At 38.5% G+C, this 21110-nt stretch overlaps 1 protein-coding gene across 3 annotated transcripts; it reads left to right on the forward strand.

Annotated features, from left to right (window-relative positions):
- The first annotated feature begins 5792 nt into the window (after nucleotides 1-5792).
- On the forward strand, nucleotides 5793-19957 carry irf9 (interferon regulatory factor 9). 3 transcript variants are annotated; one of them, XM_038304894.1, is made up of 10 exons: nucleotides 5793-5877; nucleotides 6175-6251; nucleotides 7516-7638; nucleotides 7980-8157; nucleotides 14648-14787; nucleotides 14880-14946; nucleotides 16507-16566; nucleotides 16654-17043; nucleotides 19171-19286; nucleotides 19537-19957. In XM_038304894.1, the coding sequence occupies exons 2-10, from the start codon at nucleotides 6195-6197 to the stop codon at nucleotides 19696-19698; spliced, it is 1293 nt and encodes a 430-aa protein (XP_038160822.1). In that variant the 5' UTR covers nucleotides 5793-5877; nucleotides 6175-6194; the 3' UTR covers nucleotides 19699-19957. The 3 variants fall into 3 exon arrangements, with proteins under 3 accessions (XP_038160822.1, XP_038160824.1, XP_038160823.1); XM_038304896.1 differs by having other exon boundaries at nucleotides 5796-5877; nucleotides 6189-6251; XM_038304895.1 differs by lacking the exon at nucleotides 5793-5877 and adding an exon at nucleotides 5929-6063.
- The last annotated feature ends 1153 nt before the right edge of the window (nucleotides 19958-21110 follow it).

A 21110-nucleotide genomic window follows, 5' to 3' on the forward strand; every position in this document is an offset into this window, starting at 1 on the left:
ATGGGTATTAAAAATGCATATCAAATTGCACTATTATGTAATGGATTATTATAATACCTCTTTTTAACAGCTCAATTTAAAATGTACAATTAGAAAACTCTTTTCTATTTAGATTTCTAATGTATGAATTTAATGTAATATTTAAAATGGCTGCCTTTATTTCTCCCTGAACAGAAGTTTAGAGTTTTGCTACAAATCTTTAATTAGTTTTAAGTCAAGACTGACTGATTAGATGCTTTAATCAGTCCTGTTCTATTCTATCTAGTTCTATCTTTAGCTTTGCTGACTTGCTGGAAGGTGAACCTCTACCCCTGGTTTTCTTCCAGTATTTTCCCTCATTTAGCGTCACCCAGCTTCCCTCTAAATTAGGTCGGGTAATTCCAGTTCCTGAGAGCCAACTTTAAGATTCTTCCTTGATCGAACACACCTAAATTAAATGGCCTAAATACCTCAGAATGTAGTCCAAGGCTCGAACCAGATACCTCAAATTATAGTTCCTACTTCCTGTTCCTAGCTCCTATCCCTTCACCTTTCGCAGGGTCAACAGTTAGAACACTATCCAGGGTAGGAAAGAAGCTCCAGGCTGCTATCCTGAGAACACAAAGCCTTCACAAATGTATAGAACGGACAAAGCTCTCCATTAAAAAAACAAAAAAATGTGTGACGGGGAGGACATTTGGATACATCAAGAAATAATGTCTTTTTTAAACTCTGTGTCTATATGTCCTGTCACACAAAGGATTGTGGGTAACCATATAGGTCCTAATAGCTGCTAAGGACTTTAGGAGGTCCCTATGCCAACTGCTTTGGTGCAAGGAAGTATTGGTCCTAGCTCCTTCCTACCTACCAGCACTATTCAGATTGCACTTATTATGGCGGCCACAGATGCCCTTTCATGGTGACTTAGGAGTCAGCTTCTACAGAGTTCTGTGAATTATCTTGATTCACGTGTGTGGGCAAAGGACACATGTAAAGCTTGCAGGATACGGGCCTACAGGAACTGGAATTGCCCGCCCCTGCTACCTGTTTCCTGTGGGTACTGAAGAGGAGTGGATGCTGCCACTGCTGGGTTTAAATGTGTGTCACCTACTCAGAACACATTCTTATACATTTACAGTGTTTCTTATCGGGCTTTTATCAAACTAACATCCCCTGGCTTTGCATAACAGAGCCTTTCATGTATCCGCTCTTTAATAAAAGCCATATTTTGTGGAGTGCGTGACTAATAGTTGTGGTGAGGATGCTGTGGAGCTGTCGGGATGACACGCCCTCTGATGTCTGGTGGTTTGGGGCAGTGACTTTGGCTTGAAGACCCATAGCAGGGTCTACTGGTGGAAGTTTTCCAGCTAAAGGAAATAAAGTGCAGCAACAGTAAAGACTTTGGAATGCTTTATAACTGGGAGAGCTTTTTCTTAGGTTTGCCAAAGTTGGTTTACATTTGATACAAGTGTAGCATGACGTAAAGCAACACTTAAAGTGAGTCATATAAGCAACACATAGCTGCAAAAGCCACGTCTGTCCGGCATTTTTTGTAAATCTGGTCACCCGATCTATAACTTTTTCTCCCTGACCTGTCTTGGTCTTAATGATGTGATGTTCTCTGAAGAAAACCTGAGATTAAACTACACTCATGGTGATGTCTGTTAGTTGCATTGAGTTTTATTTAGTTGGGAATTAATGTTAAATATTCAAATTTCTTTTTGCTTCACAATTATGCTAATTTGTGTTTAGATATCACCTCAAATCCCGTACATTAAGGTTAGTGATTATACTGTTCTAAAAGGGTAATATTTCATACTTTTCTCAAGGCCTACAATGAATCAAGATTTAATCACGTTGTGTATTTCAGATTTTATTGATATTATAGTTAGACGCTGTTGTTCAGCCAGACCGCAGAACAGTCTTAACCAAACAACTTCTCCACCCCCTGCATTTCTGCAAGATGAAGCATCACTTATTGTCAGCAGCTGTTAAATGTTTTTGGTATTCTCCTGCTGTGTGAAAAACAAACTAAATAATCCAGACAAAGCTTTCCAGGAGTTAAAAGCAGATTTTTTTGTTTTTTTTAGTAGTTTTTCCAGAAACACAAAGATATTTTTTATACGTAACTAAATTATTTCAGATTATTGTGTATATATCAGATGCATGCTGAAATAATGGAGAGGTTGATCAGCTAAAATCATTTAAGTCTCTTCTAATCAGCACATGTGAAGCTGTGAGCTATAATGCTGTTGAATCGGCAGGTCAATATCCTCTGACTGTTTTAACAATGGTTTATAAGGAAAAAAGAAAAAATCTTTACATTAATGGGTTTGCATGAAGGAAGAGTCTACTAAGATGATTGCTGCTGAAATTCCAATTTGCTGAATCATCAAGACCTTTAGGCCAAAGTGGCTCGTTAATCACAGCAGGTGGGTGGAGGGGCATTTCAGGCCTTTTATATCCAGTAAAACATGAATCACACGCTGAAATCCTGTAGGAAGAAAACTGAGAGGAACAATCTGTATGAATGGGACATCTGTTCTAGTATACACTACAAATTCTCAGTGAGTTTGTAGCTTTAGTTTGTAGTAACGGAAGTTAACCCAGAACACAACTAATCTGGAGGAGCAGGAAACAGAAAAAGTAGGGCTTCCTTCACTCCCACCTCATTATCTCACTATCCGATGGTGATTGGTGGACAGCCTTCTCCCCTCTCTGTCTTCACCCAAGTGCCCAAGACATCCAGCTGAAGGTCAGAAGATATGACTATAAAATCAACCATTGACCTCCATGCACCGTTATAGTGCAGTGATGAGCACCCTGGCATTTTAACATGGTGTTCATTATGGAAACGTCCACTGATAGGAGAGACAAGCAGCCCTACTGCCTCTACCTGTGGGTCGCTCCCACTGAGCTCTATCTATTCACTGGATTGCTGATTGTCCGTTGGTAGTAAGGGGTTGAAGTGAAGCCACCGGCCACCATATTTGTACTCCCTAGTTAGACCGGTTGCAATGTAAACAATCCGTGCGATACAGCATGGAACAACAATGATGTTCTCATTTTCAGGGGGACTTAATACTTTTAAATTAAAGATAAATTCATCAATTTAACACACACTTTTTGTTTCATAGCATCGGTAGATCAGTTTAACTTATATTATAAAAAATAGGCACATAACATTGCATAGTCAGCATGAAGTCTATGAATCATGTAATATAACATATTATACAAATGAATCACAATAAAATGAATGTGTTAATAGAGCATAATAATACAGATGTGCTGAAGTGCTAAATTGATGATTTACATGTATTTATTACAAGATTTTTTTCATAAAGACTGAATAAAAAGTACATGTCTGTTAATGCTACAGTATTTTTCTATTTGTAAATTGTGCATGCATGATGCCATATACTTTTATATATTATATCTGTGCATTAGCCTTTACATCTGACAGATTTACAGTAGAGCTAAATTAATTAACCAATTTAATAACTCCACAGAGCTTTAGTTTCTACACCAGCAAAATAACATCAATTGGTAAAATAACAGGCGACATCAAGTTCATATTTTGCTTTTTGCTCTTAGTTACAACAAGAATCTGATCATTTGAAAAAACTGTACATGCAAGTATATATGCACACACTGACGCTGACTGCAATTAACTGTGGAATGTCTTCACACAGACAGCGAACTGCTTGTTTTTGCAGCCAAATGCTACACATGAAGGCATTTTTATTGCATGTCTCTGTGGGAGTGGGGAGTACAAGAATGGTGGACGGTGGCTTCACTCTTTTTGGGCAAATAGCAATTTAGTGAATAAATAGAGATCAGTGGTCGCTCCAGAGTAGAAGAGATCCAGCCTTTCACGAGGATCTGGGTTACAGAGCCTAGGCTGTGCATGGAGGTGAGCCCATCTATTTCTAATTGGTATCATCCTCCTATCCACACAGGCACAGGCTTCTTCCCCCCAGCGAGGTGACATCATCCCCAGAGACATTGATTGTCATATAAGGAGGTACATGCTTCTTAAAGCCATTTCACCCCAGTTCTGCATGTCCTGAGCCCCTAACATCACCAGTGACCACTCACACCCCCATCACGGACTGTTAACCCTGCTGCCCTCTGGGAAGAAGCTTCACAGCATTCAATGCAGGTCCAGCAGGTTCTGCAACAGCTTTCCTCCCCTGCTGAACTGTTAAACTTTAAATCAAGACTCTGCATCACACTTGAAAACTCATTTGTACTATCAACATGGCTGTTTTTTTTCACAATCCCTTTTAATAGAGCACAACTCAATGTTCTACTTTATTTTGCACCATATTTGTTTATTTGCACAGAACTGAACCTTTCCATATCAATGCCTTTAGCACCATGACTTTAAACTAGTTTTCCTTTTATCCTCCACTGTTTACATTCTATTATCTGCCCTTTATAAATGGAAATGTTCATTTTACTACTAAGCTGCTCATCCACAGTTGAAAGCTGGATGCATCAAACTTTTGTTTTGTTCACACAAAATGACAAATCTGTTTAAATCTTATTTAAAAATGTCAGTTTAAAACAAATTTTCTTTCACTTTTGAATTTGTCATTTAAAATATAAATTAGGTATTTTAACGATTTGGCTGTGAGATATCTTAGAAAACATGAGTTTTTTTTGTTACTTTTTCTATTGTGTTACATCAGAGCATCACTAATCTTACTGCAAAGAAAAACATGCTGGAACATCGCTTCTTTAAATGACATATCTGAGTTCTGTTTGTGATATTTGTGATTCAGTGAAGTACATCAAACATAATTGCAATACTTTTAATTCTGAAAATATAGAAACCAAAAAAAAAAAGAAGGCAAACTTGACCAGATGAGAACAATCAGTCAGGGTTTATGTTAAAGGTCAGAGAGAAGTTAAGAGGAGGAAATGTCATCACTGAAACTTCTCTGTATACATTTTATGTTTTTGTAAAGTACAAAGAGCTTTTGGAAGCATGCATTGCATGTATGTTGGTCGCATAAGTACTTGAAATTTCAATACATAGACCTAAGTGAAAGAAATTCACTGTTTAGGTCGATCACAAGTTGTCTTCACATAAAAACAATAATCTTAGAATAAGTGTTTTAAAAGTACCATTACTGTGTAGACATGGTATTACTATAGCATAGCTTGTTAATAAAACTAACTAAAAGCTTTATGTTATAGCATTGGCCTAGTTATGTTAGTGCTGCTTGCAACTTTTAACAAAGATCTGAGGCTTAAACCAGTTAAAAAAACTAACTATGGGCAAGATGAGAGATATGTGTTCCAGAAGTATCCTCATTTTAAATAAATAGGAATATTATGTTGTTTTTTTTTCCAAAAACACTATTCTCTAAGTGACACCTAAGACTTTTAAGCCTGTAATTTTTTAAATTGTGATTTTCTGCTTTCAGCTTGTGAGATTTCAGATATCAATATTACATCAAACTACAAAAAAAAAAAAAAAAAAAAAAAAAAAAAAAAAAAAAAACATTTTAAAGCATAAAGGTTGATATTTTCTGACAGTAAATTCTTTTTTATTGAGAATGACAAGAAGTCAGAGAAATTTGCAAAGAAGAAGAATTATCTCTGGAGTCAGAAAAAGGCTATTTGCATAAATATGTTATACATACTAAAACCAAGTCTCAGAAAAATGTTAGTGTAACATTAAGGGTATTAATATTGAGGTTAACAGGGTGTTTTAGCTTATATTCTGTAAAGTAAGGGGTTTTCCCTCTGTGCTCGCTGTCGCCCCCTGGCGTTCAGGACGCAGCGTGTTTCTGGAAGTCACGTGATTTCTGGGAAACGGGCAGCTGAGCTGAGAGCGGCGCTCCTCCGTAGATCAGCCAGTCTGCAGGCAGCCGCTGAGAAAACAAGGTAAACGAAACTTAAACCTACTTCCCTCATTTCACACGTTACAACCTATTTCTGACTCCTTTATAAACTTATCTGAACCGCTAAGGAGGGCTGCTTCTGATATTTTATTCTTCTAAAACCTTTATCTGTTTATTTAATGGTTAGACTTAAAAAAAGGAGAAAAAAAGCAGTTACTTACTAAGAAAGGTAATTTCTTATATTTTTCAATTTTATCTTTTTTAAATCTTTTATAGAAATAGGATATGCCTTAAATTGTGTTGTTTTACATGTTTTTTTGACTTTGTTTCCATATTTCAGTCGTTTTATTAAAGGAGGTCATGGCAGCAGGAAGGATGAGGTCCACCCGCAGGCTTCGCTCCTGGATAGTCGAGCAGGTGCGTTAAAGTGGGAATTTACTGGGGGGCGGGAGGGGAAGGGTCCCCTTATCTGTGCTTGTTTTTCAGGCCATAAATACGAGCACCGGAAGTGTCGTTTTTGCTGCCAAGTGAGAAGAATTTGTGAGGCTGATAGTCGCGAAACAGACTAGCTTTTATCATATTCACCAACCTGCCTCTCTGCTCTAATGTTGATATATTTATAAACAAGGATGTAACTTAGTAATGACAGTTGGTGGGGGCGCTCTAAGGGTGGGGGCCGAAGGACCTACAGTTACTCCACCCAAATGATTTTATTAGGTTTATATATTTTGCAAAAATGAGCTCAAATACATTTATTGAATGCTTTTCTATTAATGAGAAAATAATAGAACCATAATAAGATAATATTTATATTTATAGATAGTTATATATATATATATATATATATATATATATATATATATATATATATATATATATATATATATATATAGGGCCCAAAAATTCTGATGCCAAAATTAATAAATCATGCATAGAAGTACAATTTTAATTGCATTGATTCGGAAAAATATGGATATGCTGCATTTTAGATATAAAATCCATCCATATGTGGGTCAGTGGATCTGTAGGAGCTGCTGACTGCGTCAGTCTAGATCTGTGCTGTAGGTTGTTAAATTTGGAGATCATCTCTGCAAATGTATGCATTTTGTGATTCCAAAAAAGAAAATTAAAAACAATCCACTCAACTTTGTTTCCAAGTTTGAAGACGTTTCGCTTCCCGTCCAGGAAGCTTTTCAATTCATATTCGATGTTTTGAAGTTGAATTGACCCCGTGAGGGTTTGCAGATTGGTGAAGGCAATTAAAACTTGGGCCATAGTGAAGTTTCTCAAACAATACATCCTATGATAATCCTAAAAAGACATTAATCCTATTCTTGGAAAGCAGAAAATGGACTAATCTGAGTCTGCTGCAGCTCAGCCCTGCTGGAGAATTAACAGGTTTGGCTGCCAAACTGTTCCAGCTGTTTGTTTTGACGGCTCCCCGCATTTTGTTTATCGAGGCACATTAGTGTCAGACGGAGGAGTAGGAAAACACCAACATGCCACTACCTGCCTTAATCACTATAAACAGTAGATCTGAGGGAACGGAAGCCGTTGAGGAGACATGGAGGAGGACAGCAATGCTTTAGTTGTATTATTCTGAGCAGAAGAGACACCAGGCATTTGCTGAGTAGGTTTCCTCTACTGGAAACTAATTTTCCTCTTTTGTCTTCTCCCTCAGGTCAGCAGCGGGAAATATCCGGGCGTAATGTGGGACGACGACGCTAAAACCATGTTCCGCATTCCCTGGAAGCACGCAGGGAAACACGACTTCCGTCAGGACGAGGACGCCGCTCTGTTCAAGGTCAGGGAAGCTTTCTAACAGTTAGGAAAACAGCTGGAAAGAGGGTTTCACAGAGCCATGGTATACACTAGAGTTAAATGATATATTTCTGATTTAATACCAATGTTGCCCTGCGGCACTTTAGAATCTGCTCAGATCTGAGAGGAACGTTTAAAACCACTGCAGGCTGCCTGCAGTTGTTTTATTATTTTATTATTAATCTAGTAATTAGCTATTTATTAAGCTAAACTTTGACTGCTCAACTAACTACACTTTCCATCCATCCATCCATCCATCCATCCATCCATCCATCCATCCATCCATCCATCCATCCATCCATCCATCCATCCATCCATCCATAGGCCTGGGCTGAGTTCAAAGGGAAGCTGCCAAAGGGAGAGAACAACCCCGCCGCGTGGAAAACCCGGCTGCGCTGTGCTCTCAACAAAAGCCCAGAGTTCAAGGAGGTGATGGAGCGAGCCCAGCTGGACATCTCAGAGCCGTATAAGGTGTACCGCCTGGTCCCCATCAGCGAGCAGGGTGAGAGCTGGATCCTTAATCATTTACTTAGAGTGAAAGAAAAAAACCTCATCACCTTGAGTAGAAAATGATACCCTGGTGATAAATCGTCTAAATGGAGGACTTTTTAGCGGCTGTTATCTGTCTGACTTGATCAGTTTCTTCTTCTTCACTCTTTGAAGAAGAAGACTAAGATGTCCCCTAGATGGTCTCCCTTTTTTCACTGGAATTCTTTTGTAAGCAGAGGAGTGACGGGTCAGCCCGTACCATCACTCCTCCACCGCCGTTCCTAACTGTTGCTATGAGCTGTTTCTGCTGCCGATGCTTTGTTTTTTTCTTCAAACACAATGCTTTGGGTGAGGGGCCACCATCTACTGCCAGCAGGAAGTCATACTAGGTCTGTCTGTTTCTAACTGTGCTTTCATGACCTTAATCCTGATTCTTGACATGGGACTGTTTTATTTTTTAATTTCTCTAAAAGTTGAGGGGAGTTTGCTTGGTTGTCCCCTTCAGCTTCTTCTATACTCACATAGGCTTAACTCTGGTTTGACTCGATTTGGAGCCAAGATTCCTGATTAATATTGACGTTTCTGAAACTGAAAGTCCAGAATATCAGGGATCTTTATTTTGTAAATCTCCCTTCAACTAAGTTCACCTTCAGCTGATACATTAGGATTTAATTTCTACCTCTAGTTGACTCCCTGCAGCTTCCTCTTTTGTCTTTTATTACTGTGCAATGAGCTGAAATATAGTTTTATCTTTGATGTTGGAGCTGAAAAAGTTAATCAGATGAATCATTATTTATATCTGACATCATCCTCAGCTAATTCAGTAAAAGGAAGGTGTTTGTTCGCTCTGAACTGGAGCTGCCCCCTTCTTTACGACCGACTGCTGAACTTTAACACACATTCAGGCTGCCGCCCAGCAGATGGGAGGTCTTTCTTTAGTGCAGCCATAGGAAGGCAGCGGGTTGCTCTGAGGTTTTCACTACGCTTTGTTGGCGGATAAAGTGGTGTTTCTGTTTAGGCAACTAAAAGCCACTATGGACAGAAAATACTTTTAAGTGACTGATTTTAAAATGTATCATCAGAAGGAGAAAATGTAACTGATGCATTTCATCTTAGAGTGCAGAACATTTATATTTCCAGCTGACTTCCTGTTTTTGTTTTATCAAAATGGGAAAAATTAGAGAACATATTCAAGCCATGCATGTGAGCATTAATCACCACTGGCCGAAACTTTCAGCAGCCAGAGGAATAATAGAACGCTTCAGAACCACAGGGCTGAGTACGACACAATGCAACCTTATTTATGAAGCACTTAGAAAACACCGTCATCGAGCAAAGTGTTGAACCATGATAACAGACGATAAACCCCCCAAATACACGCAGCAGCTCTAGCAAACATAAATTCAACAAATCTATGACCCAATATTACAACTGGGGCTGCAACTAACCATTATTTAGCAAATAATGTAATCTGTCCATTATATTTTTTTATTAATCGATTAATTATCGGATGGCCAAAGGTTCCTGAATAGACTTTTTTACGAAATTTAACCTGTGGAAACCAAAACTTTTCCACTTGAGAAACATTTTGACAAACACAAAATATTTTTTTTTTATCTTAAATGCAAAATTTTAACTTTTTTTTTTTCAATTTTGTTATAACTGCTCTTAGTGAGTTGATCTGTCAGCTAAATGCATGTTTCAGAGTCTCTATACTCATGTTTAACGACTAATCGATTATTTAATTAGTAGATAATTATTTCAGTAATTGATTTATCACAACTAATACAATTAATTGTTTCAGACTTAATTACAATATAATAAAATAGTTGAAACGATAACAGAATAAAAGCCAACATCTCAGTGTAGAACCGAAATTAACACGGCTGTGCTTGAAAAGCGACGTCATTTCTAAAAGCAAACTTTAATTTCCAATACGATACTGATATTACAGCTCTGAGTTCTGATTGATACCGCAGTGGATGTGATCCAATATCAGCATTAATCATCAGACTTTTATTACGGATACTTTAGTGGAAATGTTAAAAAAAAAGGAGCTTAATCAACTGTTATTATTCAAACAGAGAAGAAAAGTCAACAAAACTATGAGAACAACTGACCCATTTATTATCAGCCAATGACTTACATACACTTTATGCTTTTACATAAAATATAGAATAGAAAATAGAAAATCAATTTATTGTGCCAGAATGGGGAAACTGCTGTTTACAGCAGCAAAAAGATTATAGAAAAAAATGGTCACACAAATATGGACCTTAGAAAAATGTATAAGAATAACATAATAGTTAAAAGATAAACAATAAAACAACAAAATACTGTAAAGTATTTTAATAATACTTTGATTTCAGCTTTGATCGGGACACTGTTGGTCCTAAGCTTCATTGGTCTCACATCACACATCCTACATGGATTAGATGCTTAACTCAGCTTTAGGCTGAATTTCCTCTGGTCTAAAGAGAAATCAGCATTTCTTGCTTCATTTATAAAAAATGTATAGAGTTACACAGACTAGATGCTGTTGGCCAATGCTTAAAGCCTCTGAATGTCGAATCTGGTCTTTATTCCACTTGGAAAAGGTTTGCATTTGAACTTACAGCGACAGACAGATGCTAAATACATGCTTATTTAACCAAATACAGTCAAAATATGTCCGTGGATTTATCCTGTACTTTCTTTTAAAGCTATAGAAACACACAGAGGTAAACACCAACTTTTTTAACCTAACAAACTCTCTCAATATCACAAAATGGCACAGTAAAACATACTACATATAAATTGGTGGCATTTATGTACATCTGCCCTGGAAATAAAAGTGTACTAGCATTTAAAATATTAACTTCAATATGTCAATAAATGTACAGTAGGGCTGTAGGTACCACTTTATGTCATTTATCTTAACATTTTAAACATTTTTCTTATATCAAACATTTAAGGCATGGGTAACCAGTTAAAAATCAGCAAGATCCGAATAAAGAAAATCATCAACCACTAAATGTCCAGAGACATTTTAAATTCTGATCTGTTAATTTAAACAGAATTTAACACTGAAATAAAATGCGGGTGTTTATGCATCCATGTTAGACATTTCATTTTTAAATGAAGAATATAAAAAATAGAACGTTTTTCCATTTTAAAATCTAAATTGTTTTTGAAGTAGAGAACAACAATCTTTCAATTGTGTATATAAACAATTTCCTGATTCCCTTTTTTTAATAAAACACCTAAATTGACCGCTTGTTATTTCTTTATTTCTTTTTTCTGTCTTAATGTTGGCAGTGGGCTTTATGCTGCCCTGCAAGGCTTTAAACCTGGTTTGAATGGAGACTACGCCATTCTAAAGCACATATCAAGGAGCTCATTCTGATCCTGGATCCATATTTATTTCTGATTCTGTTCATGGTGGAGAATCCTGCTTCACAGCAGCAGGTTGAGCCAAACATCCTCTAAATGTTCAGGGTCATCTTTGAGCACCATTTCACTTTTCTTTCACCAGTTCACCGCAGTTCTTCCAGCAGTCCACACATCACGTGTAGCCTGGTTCTGGATGCTGCGGATGGCTTTACCGTAATAACAGGAGAAGTGGTGCAAGTGCAAATTAGACATGCAGTAATTTGCAAATGTTTTAAATCAGGTTGGATCCAGATTAGACAGCATGTGGATCCAAATCCGGATCCTGGTCCGTGACCTCTGATCTAAAGTGTAGAAAACGGCAACCAAAAAAAATAAAAAATTACCTTGAACTTAATTTCCAATTCCAACTGGGATTTTAAATACTGTTTAAAACAAGGAAACAGCACTGCGCTGCCTGGCAAGCAGGCGGTCAGACGAAGCAGGCGCCGCCAGGCAGCAAAGCTGTGAGAGCGAAAGAAGCGACTGCAGCAACAATGTTGTATTGTAAATTATAAACATGTCACTGACAAGTCACGTCGTCTCATTAGTAGAGACACGTCCCCATGGTTCCTATGCAAAGCAGCCGTCATGGCTGGAGGGGATTGCTTTTATCAGCCTGTTTTTATTGCTGATTTTAGATGCAGGCTGATGTAATCTGATATATTTGTTTCTTTCGCTCACCAGTTTATGATCAATATCTGATATATATATTCATTACAGGTCTCTAAAGGGGATTGGCAGCCTAGTGGTTAGGGCTTAAAGGAATCCTTAGGTTCTGAGTTCAACTCCCACTCCCACAGACTGCCACTCTGGGTCTCTGAGCAACACCCTTAAACTGCTAACTCCGGGCGCCGCACAATGGCAGCCCACTCCATCCCAAAGAGGATGGCTTAAATGCAGAGAGTTCATTTCGTTGCTCTGTACTTGTGACAGTTTAATGGCAAGAAAAGCTGGAAAAAATAAACTTAATAAAGCTAACTGATTGAAAACTGCAGCAGAAACCCGTAGAACTACACATCACTGCCGTGCTTTAGCAGACAGAGACGTTCTCCGTATCTCTCAGTCTTCTCAGGTTTTATCTGTTTTTTTAATTAAACATTTCCTTTTAAATTCAAATAAAGGTTGACTCTTAAAGTACCAGTATATATAATTTATATTTTGTATCTGTTTTTCTCATTATGTTGGGAACTCTGTGCTTTATTTGTCTCTTTTTTTCACAAATATCAACAAAAACCCTTCTGAGAAAAATGCGTCCATCGTCTTTATGCGAGTGTTTTATGTTTTACTTTATTTTAAAATGGTGGCTCCAACACGTTTTGTTGAGTAGATACTTAGATTATAAACTGTCTGACGTGCAGTGAATTTGCAGTTGGAAGGTTGTGAGTTCAACTCCTGCTTTAAAAAACGAATTAGACTGAAAGCAACCCATATCCCGATTGCTGTTCACCTTCGTCTTCTGTTTTATTCTTTCTTTTTGTTCGTATGTTGGACTGGAGAGGTGCTGTGAAGATTTGGTCCCTTTATTAAACATTTTTGCCTCTTAAAATGGATTCGATTAACCTGGACTGAAGCCAGAGTTTATCTTTGGACTCTATGTTTAGGTTCTAGCTGCTCCAGCTTCACCTTTGAACAGTAAATATTTCATTAGCAGTCTAATTAAAGTAATGACATGATATAATGCTAGAGATCTGTCCCTCCCTTATTAAATGTTTTACAGTATGTCGAGTGAAACTGGTTTGTTTACTGTTTGCCTGCTGGCAATAAGGATTTCTGTTGTTTAATGATTTCAGGCAGAGTATTTGTTTTGTTTTGGTTTTGTTATGGCAACCGAACACGTATATTTTCATATCAGCTGATGGCGATGTAAAGAAACGCCCTAATTCCGTCCTTCACTTCTGACTCAGAATCAAAGCTTCAATCTATTTATATCATTTATTTTTGGTTGTTAATTATTGTCCTTCCGACTTTAAAGGAACTATAATCGTTTTTTAACTCTCTGACTTTGAAAGCCACTTTATGTCAATGACATAATGTGAACAAAGGTTTAAAGTACGACGAACAGACGAACATAAAATACTGATGACTGTTTGCGTTGTGACGTGTTTGGAGGTTAAGTGTGGTTTGCTAGTCTGAACAGGTGAGTTTTGTGTAGAGATATGCAGGGAGGAGCAGGATGTCCTTCTGAGATCCAGTGGAGGTTTATTCTAATTTGGGTCCAATGGTGAACAGACCGGTATGAGACGGTGAAAATAAGCTCTGCCTCAAAAGCCTTACCTGGTCTGCATAAGAAGGAGGAAAGAGAGAGAATTTCCTCCTGGTGTCCCTTTGTCCCTCTTAATTTCCATGCTCCTTCCTATTTTCTTTCCTAATACCCTTCCTTGTTTCCTCCCTTCCTACATTCCTTTTACTTAATCTCTTGTAGCATCAATTTTCTCCTTCCTTCCTTCCTTCCTTCCTTCCTTCCTTCCTTCCTTCCTTCCTTCCTTCCTTCCTTCCTTCCTTCCTTCCTTCCTTCCTTCCTTCCTTCCTTCCTTCCTTCCTTCCTTCCTTCCTTCCTTCCTTCCTTCCTTCCTTCCTTCCTTCCTAGTTCCCTTTTTCCTCTATTTGCCTAGTTTTTCTTCTTCCTTTGTGAAAGCCTAGTGTCCTTTTCCTTCTGTCCTTGTTTCCTCATGTTTCTCCCTGCATCCCTTTCTGCTTGTCTAGTCCTAGTGGTGTTTTATTGCCCAGCATCCTTTCTTCCTTCCTGAGTGATGAACTAATAATAATGTAGTGCAGGCAGATAAAACAGAGCCTTGGGTGTTCCTGCTTTGGCAGAAGTCTTAAAATCCCTCTTTACAGCTTTTAGATTTTTATTCAATCACTCAGATTGTTTTTTTTTTAAAGTCAATATTTAGTCGATCTTAGAGCTTTTCTTTGGCTGCTTTTCTAAAAATAAACCATAACCGGTTTGTTTGCTCCTGAAAAACAAACAGATAACATCCCTACTTAAATGTTCAGGCACCATCCCTCGACGGAATGACTGCTGGCTGGATTATAGCTGCTACAGAGCGTTAAATTAAATAATCTGAGCCTTCATTTCTCTGTGTCTTTAGGTGTGTTGACACCTGAGACTAAAAGCAAAGAAAAAAACAGCAAAAAGCACAAGAGGAAGAGCAGCGACTCTGACAGCAGTAGCAGCAGCAGCATCAGTCAGGACAAACGGGTCAAAACAGAAGAGGTGACCTCTCAGCTGGTGAGGGGAGCTGATGAGACGACTTCAGTGTTTCTTCCTTCTGCTCTCCAAAGTTGTGATGAATTAAAAGGCTTTTGTTCTCTGATTCGCAGCATGTGGACGAAGATCTGCTGCAGGACAACAAGCCGGCCCAGTCAGATGGACCCTCCCAATGCAGCTGTGAGTTCCTACTCTATAATCAGCCTCCTGGCATGTATGAAATGAACCCACTGAAAACTGATCTCAGTTCTTCCTAGTCATATATTTAGACACTATTACACTTGTGCTCTCACTTTCACTCATAAAAACACCCATATTAACACATAAAACAATGGAAGTATATGTATAGAATCAGAATCAAGTAGCTGTTCAAACTCTCGCCACTGAAACCAAACATTTCTGCATTCTGTTTCAGAAGCTAAATGTTAGCCTGCCCCATTGGTGTCTGCCTTAACCCATTTTGATGAGTGGTTCCTAATAGATAAAATGGATATATCGGTCATAAACAGACTGGACGGCTTCCTCCAGCGAAAAAAATACACAACCAGAGTCAGGAAAGAACATTTACATAGATCCTAGTTATTAAATGGTAGCTTTGTTTCCATCAATGTTTTTTTTTTTATATACATTTTAAAAGTATTGCAATAGAAAAGGTTGATGACCAAAAAAAAACTTTAAATTGTTTAAAACATTCTCTTTTAAAGTGGTTTTTAACTTTTGATGAAAATAGTTCATGTTCTTTAGATGGAAACTGTTGCTCTATAGGTTCAGTTTGTTCACCTCAAATCTGTAGATGGAAACATGAAAAGTTCTCATTTTTATTTTTTGGTGCTTTTTGGTAGAATTGTAATAATTTCATCAGATTGCATAAAGTCAGGGACTTGCAGCAATTCTCTTACTGAGCATGCATTTAGTGACAGTGGGAAGGTATACTCTGCTTTGGTAGAAGAAACCTTCAGCAGAACCTGGCTGAGGATGAAAGGCCTTCTGATAATTTGACTGGATGATCTGGTGAACTGTAAAGTACCTTGAAATGACGTAGTGTGAAATGGTGCTATACGAATAAACTGAATTGAATTAAATATCTCTTAGGAATCTCACAGATACATGAGATATGTCTCCAGTTGCCTAAAATCAACTTTTCAAGCCCTCTAATATGGCTGAAAATGATTTTAAGCAGACAAACAAAGAGAACACAGCATATTAAGTTGGTCGCAGTTAAAGCTACATCTTATATGTATGTCTATGTGTGGCAAAGCGGTCCCTATGTCCTCCAGCACTCTAAGCTTGTAGCAGCATAGTTATAGAGATAGCTCGGCATAACCTGAGGCATAGCGACTCTAACTATAGGATTTATAAAAACAAAAAAGGAAAGGGTGTCTGCCTCACGGACTAAAACTGGTAGTTGATTCCACAGGAGAGGAGCCTAATAACTAAAAGATCTGCCTCCCATTCTACTTTTAGAAATTCTAGGAACGATTAGTAAACCTGCAGATTGAGAGCGAAGTGCTCTGTTAGGAACATAAGGAACAATCAGATCACTGATATAAGATGGAGCTTGGTTATTTAGGGCTTGACATGCAAAAGGCATGATACAGCCACCCCCATGCATTTTTATATGTATTTTTTTTAAATAAAGCTAAAGAGAACAGCTGCAAAGGGAAGATATAAGAATTCTGTTTTATCATGCATCAAGCGTTTCATTTATTTATTCTTACCTCCTCCCCTTCCTTTATGCAGCTGTGGATGAGATCAGGTTGGATGTTCGGATTGAGGAGAGTCTCCCCGCTACTCAGGGAGGTAAGGATCATTTACAGAACCACAGCTGAAAAAGAGAAATGTTGGTTTAAGCCTGGAGCTCTAATTCTCTCCTGCTGTTTCCAACAGACCAGGACTCCTTCAGCGTGGCGGTTCATTATATAGGTCAGGAAGTGCTGAAACGCTCCATCTACGGGCCTGATGTTCGCATCGTGTACCTGCCTTCCTCCTCCATTCCTCCAACTCCGGCCGCTATGAACGTCAGGTTCCCTCGCATCCTTCTGCCGGAGCCGCCGTCCACGCTGCCTGCCGGCGGGGAGCTGCAGGCGCTCTTCACTCTGCTTCCCTTCATGGAGAAGGGGATCCTGCTGACATCCACGCAGCAGGGAGTATACGGCAAGAGGTACTGCCAGGGTCGGATCTTTTGGACGGGGCCGCACACTACCACCCCGGGCCTTCACCGCATGGAGCGGAACACGGAGCCGGTGCTCCTTTTCAGCAAAGAGATCTTCAAGCAGCGTGAGTGGACCAGGGGAAACCAGTGCATACTTCATTTACCGTATTTTCCAGACTATAGAGCTCACCTCACTATAAGCTCACAACATCTTTTGAAAAAACTCGAAACAAATATATAAGTCGCACTGGGCTGATATCTACTGAACTGTCTCCCACCAAACCTGTAGGGGGAGCTCTGAATATAGCCCCTGGAGGAGGGATAAAGAGGAATGCTAGCTCCCATTAGCTAGTTAGCTCGCAGCAATAAGAGCTTCTACTGAAAGATGGGGCTTCGTCAGCTCTTTATTTCAGCTCTGCAGGAGTTGAGACCAGTCTCTTTATTGGTTCGGTAACTTTAATGCGGCAAATAAATGTGAAAATGTGTGAATTCGGGACATCTGTTCTCTGTGCAAAATGAAAATTAGCTCTTTATTCTCCCCCTCTGGCGGTTAGGAAAAATCCACTGAAAGGCTCAGCTTCTTAAAAGCTGCATGGTTCAAAGCGTGGAAAAAAGTAGTGGCTTATAGTCCCGAAAATATGGTACTATGAAGGAAAGTCATTAAATCGGTCATTCCTAGATCCAGCCACAGGCGTAACTTTCTGAAGGACAGGTGTGGACATGTCCCATCCAAAACTGACCTGGTGTGGACATGTCCTCACCAATGATTTCTGCTGTTTTTTTCCCCTTTCTGCTCATCTTCTTTAGCCAAAGGTAACAGAGGTTGGGTGCAGCTATCTGTTTTCAGAGTGTTTTGAGTCAATGTTTTTTTTTTCTGTCGCGCTCCTCGAGTGTCCCGCCTATCGGTGTACCATCATCAGATCTGTCGCTTTGAGACATCTGATTAGCCGTTGCATTTCACTGCGTAGAGAGTAGCTAGGTGGTTGAGGGAGAGACACACAGCAGCACTCATTGAATATTAACCAGCAGCTACTTTCATGTTTAAGTTAAAAAAAATTAGAGATGCCACCGAAAAATCTGTTTGTTAGACATACAGAGCTTTTTCTGCAAAAACGGCAACATATTATAATTTTATACAAGTAAGTAATATAACGCAAGAAGCTTGAGAAAAAAATATTAAATGTTCTTCTTTACCAGTTAAAAAAAGCTGGGCTTCTCAGAGGACCATGACTCCCAGTTACAGGTTAAAATTAACATGTTTTATTATTATACAGATAGAATCAGACTGCAGAGATTCTACATATCTTGACATTTTGTTTCTGGCTTCATTATATTAGTAAAGAGGTTCATAAATCTTTTTAAACAAGAGCACAGAGAGAAGTAGGGAGAGCTGCAGATTTAAAGGGGAAACAGATTCTTTTGAGACAATAGGCTTTGGAGCGGATTTGTTTTTCTTCAACTCTTCTGTGGAGTCTGCAGCACAATGTCCAATCCCCTATTTTCACAGATCTGTTTTTACATAGGGATCACATGTAATTAATAAGCTTTTTTTTCTAAAGTGGCAGTTAAATTTCGCAAGCGGCTGTATTTTAGCTTTATTTTTTAACGTGAAGTTGCATACTTGGGCTGTTTCTCCAATAAAACCCCTCATTCTGAGAGGTCAGGATAATCCTGTCTAACGCAGTGTGTGAGCTGGTGTTCTGTCAGACCAGCATACCCATAGTCAATACCCGTTTAGCCCTTTAGTTTATCCCTTTATTTTTGTATGAAAAATGCACTTTAAACTAACTCAACGGTCATGCATCCCTAGTCATGTACAAAAAAACTATTTAATTACTTACTTTTTGGGGTTTTTTTTAAGCTTATGTCGAACTAAGCTTAAATAGTTTTTTGTACATGACTAAAGGGAGGTAGTTTAAAGTGTATTCGTTATACAAAACTAAAGGGATGAACCTAAAACTATGCATATGCAGGGGAGTCACCAGTAATGTGGGGCCCCATGAAAGACATTGATATTGTGTGGCTGCTTCAGGCGGCTCATGAGAATGAGCTCAATGTCAGGAACGGCATTGAGTTCAACGCTATTCCTGACATTTTAAATTAAAAAAAATTCCTGGATGGGAAGCAAATCGTCTTCAAACTCGGAAACAAAGTCTGGATTGTTTTTAAATGTTCTTTTTTGGCATGACTATGACCTGGATGACTGACAACCTTCACCGGCGTAACCTGGTTTGTTTCTGGTGTCTCGGCAGAGCTGGACGATTACCGAGCCAATGGCGGCGAGCCTCCTCATTGCGGCTTCACTCTGTGTTTTGGAGAGGAGCTCAGCAACGCCGAAGATCCATCTCACAAACTGATCATAGTTCAGGTAAACAAACAAACCTGGCTACACTGCTTGACGCTAGATTCAAACAAATAATTGTCATCAAGAAAAAGAAAGAAAGAATGAAATTAAACACAATACTGTATTCAATTTTAAAGTAACTTTTTTACAGTGCAAAATCCCTGCATTGCTGTAACTTCTATCTAAACACCCAAATACCTTGTGAAGACACATTTTTTCTGATTAGAAACATTAAGGTTCAACACAATGCAAAAGATTTGTCTCTTTATTTTAGATCACCCTTCCATGGGCGGAGCAGCAGGTGGAGGACGCCCTGTCTTTCTACAACACCATCTCAGTCTTCCGGACATTGGCCAGCCAGTCGCCGCTGGGAGAGATCACCCTCAACCTCGTCACGGTGCCACCCTCCGAGCTGGTCGCCTGTCAAACCCCCTGAGGGCTCCAGAGAGCCGTCTCTCCAAACCAAGCATTCCCAGCTGAAACCACGCTGAAACATCTGGAGCTTAAAAGCTGATGTCAAAATAAAAGCCTCTGTTTAAGGCTGAAAAGACAGACCTAAAGCTTTTAAAGAAAAATCTGTTTAACTTTGCAGCTAAGAGCTTTGGGGTAAAAATTCTCCAACTGGGATCAAAGCTTTGGAAACACTACAAAAAAGAAAAGAAAAAAAAAGTTGGAGGTGATCTTTATAAGGAAAACAATAGTTTATCTTTGCCTTTTTGTTAAGGTGCTCCAAAGACTTTTTAAAGGATGATAAAAAGTTAAACTGCCGTTTAAAAACAAGCATGTTTATCGTACTGTACTATATCCAATCATAGCGTAGATTCATAGCTGCCGCCATTAGAGCAGATTAGAGGTAGACGTACAGGTTACTTCTCTGTTCAGTTCTAGTGTGAAAGGAGCACTTTTAAAGCTTAGTGTGAAACACAAACACTTGTTTTTCTGTTATATCTTCTGTTAGATCTTTTTACTGTGAACTTTATCATAGCAGAGCTCAGTTCCTGCATAGATTTTCTATTTCAAATTTGATTTATTTTTCCCACATTCAGAGGATTAATTAATGGACTTTTTTTCAGACCTAAGAGAAGCTGACAGCTACTGCAGAGTAAAATAATCTGAACAGTTTGAAATATGCTGAATGTGAGGCACATTTTGGTGAGTAGTTCTATTCAGGCAGAGTACAATGCAACAGCCCATTAGAAAGTGAAGTTCTGGCTTAAGTTTGTTATTTAAATGTACTATTTTATTAAAAGTTTGCATTTTTATTCATGTTTTAGCATTTATTTAATCCTGGGGTCCGTTTCATGAAGCAGGTTTACCTAAAACTCTTAGTTAAACCTGAAATCAGAGTTTTCCGTTCCACTGTTTATTGAACCTCTGTTTCAGTCACCATAGTAACAGTTTTGTGCATAAAAAGATTCACTAGGTCCATTAGACACATTAGGTTTTAAAAACAAAAATTTCATGTCCATTTAATTAAAGAATGATCAGAATTTTTTTTTTCAAAGAGAATAACATTTTTATAGGGATTCTACAGATCAGTTGACAGGACATGAGATTACTTGTTCTTGGTTTGTTTAATATGAGCGAGATGCGGATCATTTTATTTTTATTTAGTTATATCTACAGTACATGAAGAACTACTGCAATTATTTTCAGATAACACGTAAATAGATTGAATAATTCTGAGGGGGGGGGAAGGAATAACTTTAGGGTTTGGATTAGGATCCACTCGATAACATAATGAGCCTACTGGCCCAATCTGAAGTCATTCTATGGGTCTGATAGCCGCTAATAACCATTTATTGAGATAACATCCGAAGTGCGGCTGCAAACAGCCACTGATATGTT

The sequence above is a fragment of the Cyprinodon tularosa genome, unplaced genomic scaffold, assembly GCF_016077235.1.
Source record: "Cyprinodon tularosa strain WSP-4 unplaced genomic scaffold, ASM1607723v1 ctg546, whole genome shotgun sequence".
Classification (NCBI taxonomy): domain Eukaryota; kingdom Metazoa; phylum Chordata; class Actinopteri; order Cyprinodontiformes; family Cyprinodontidae; genus Cyprinodon; species Cyprinodon tularosa.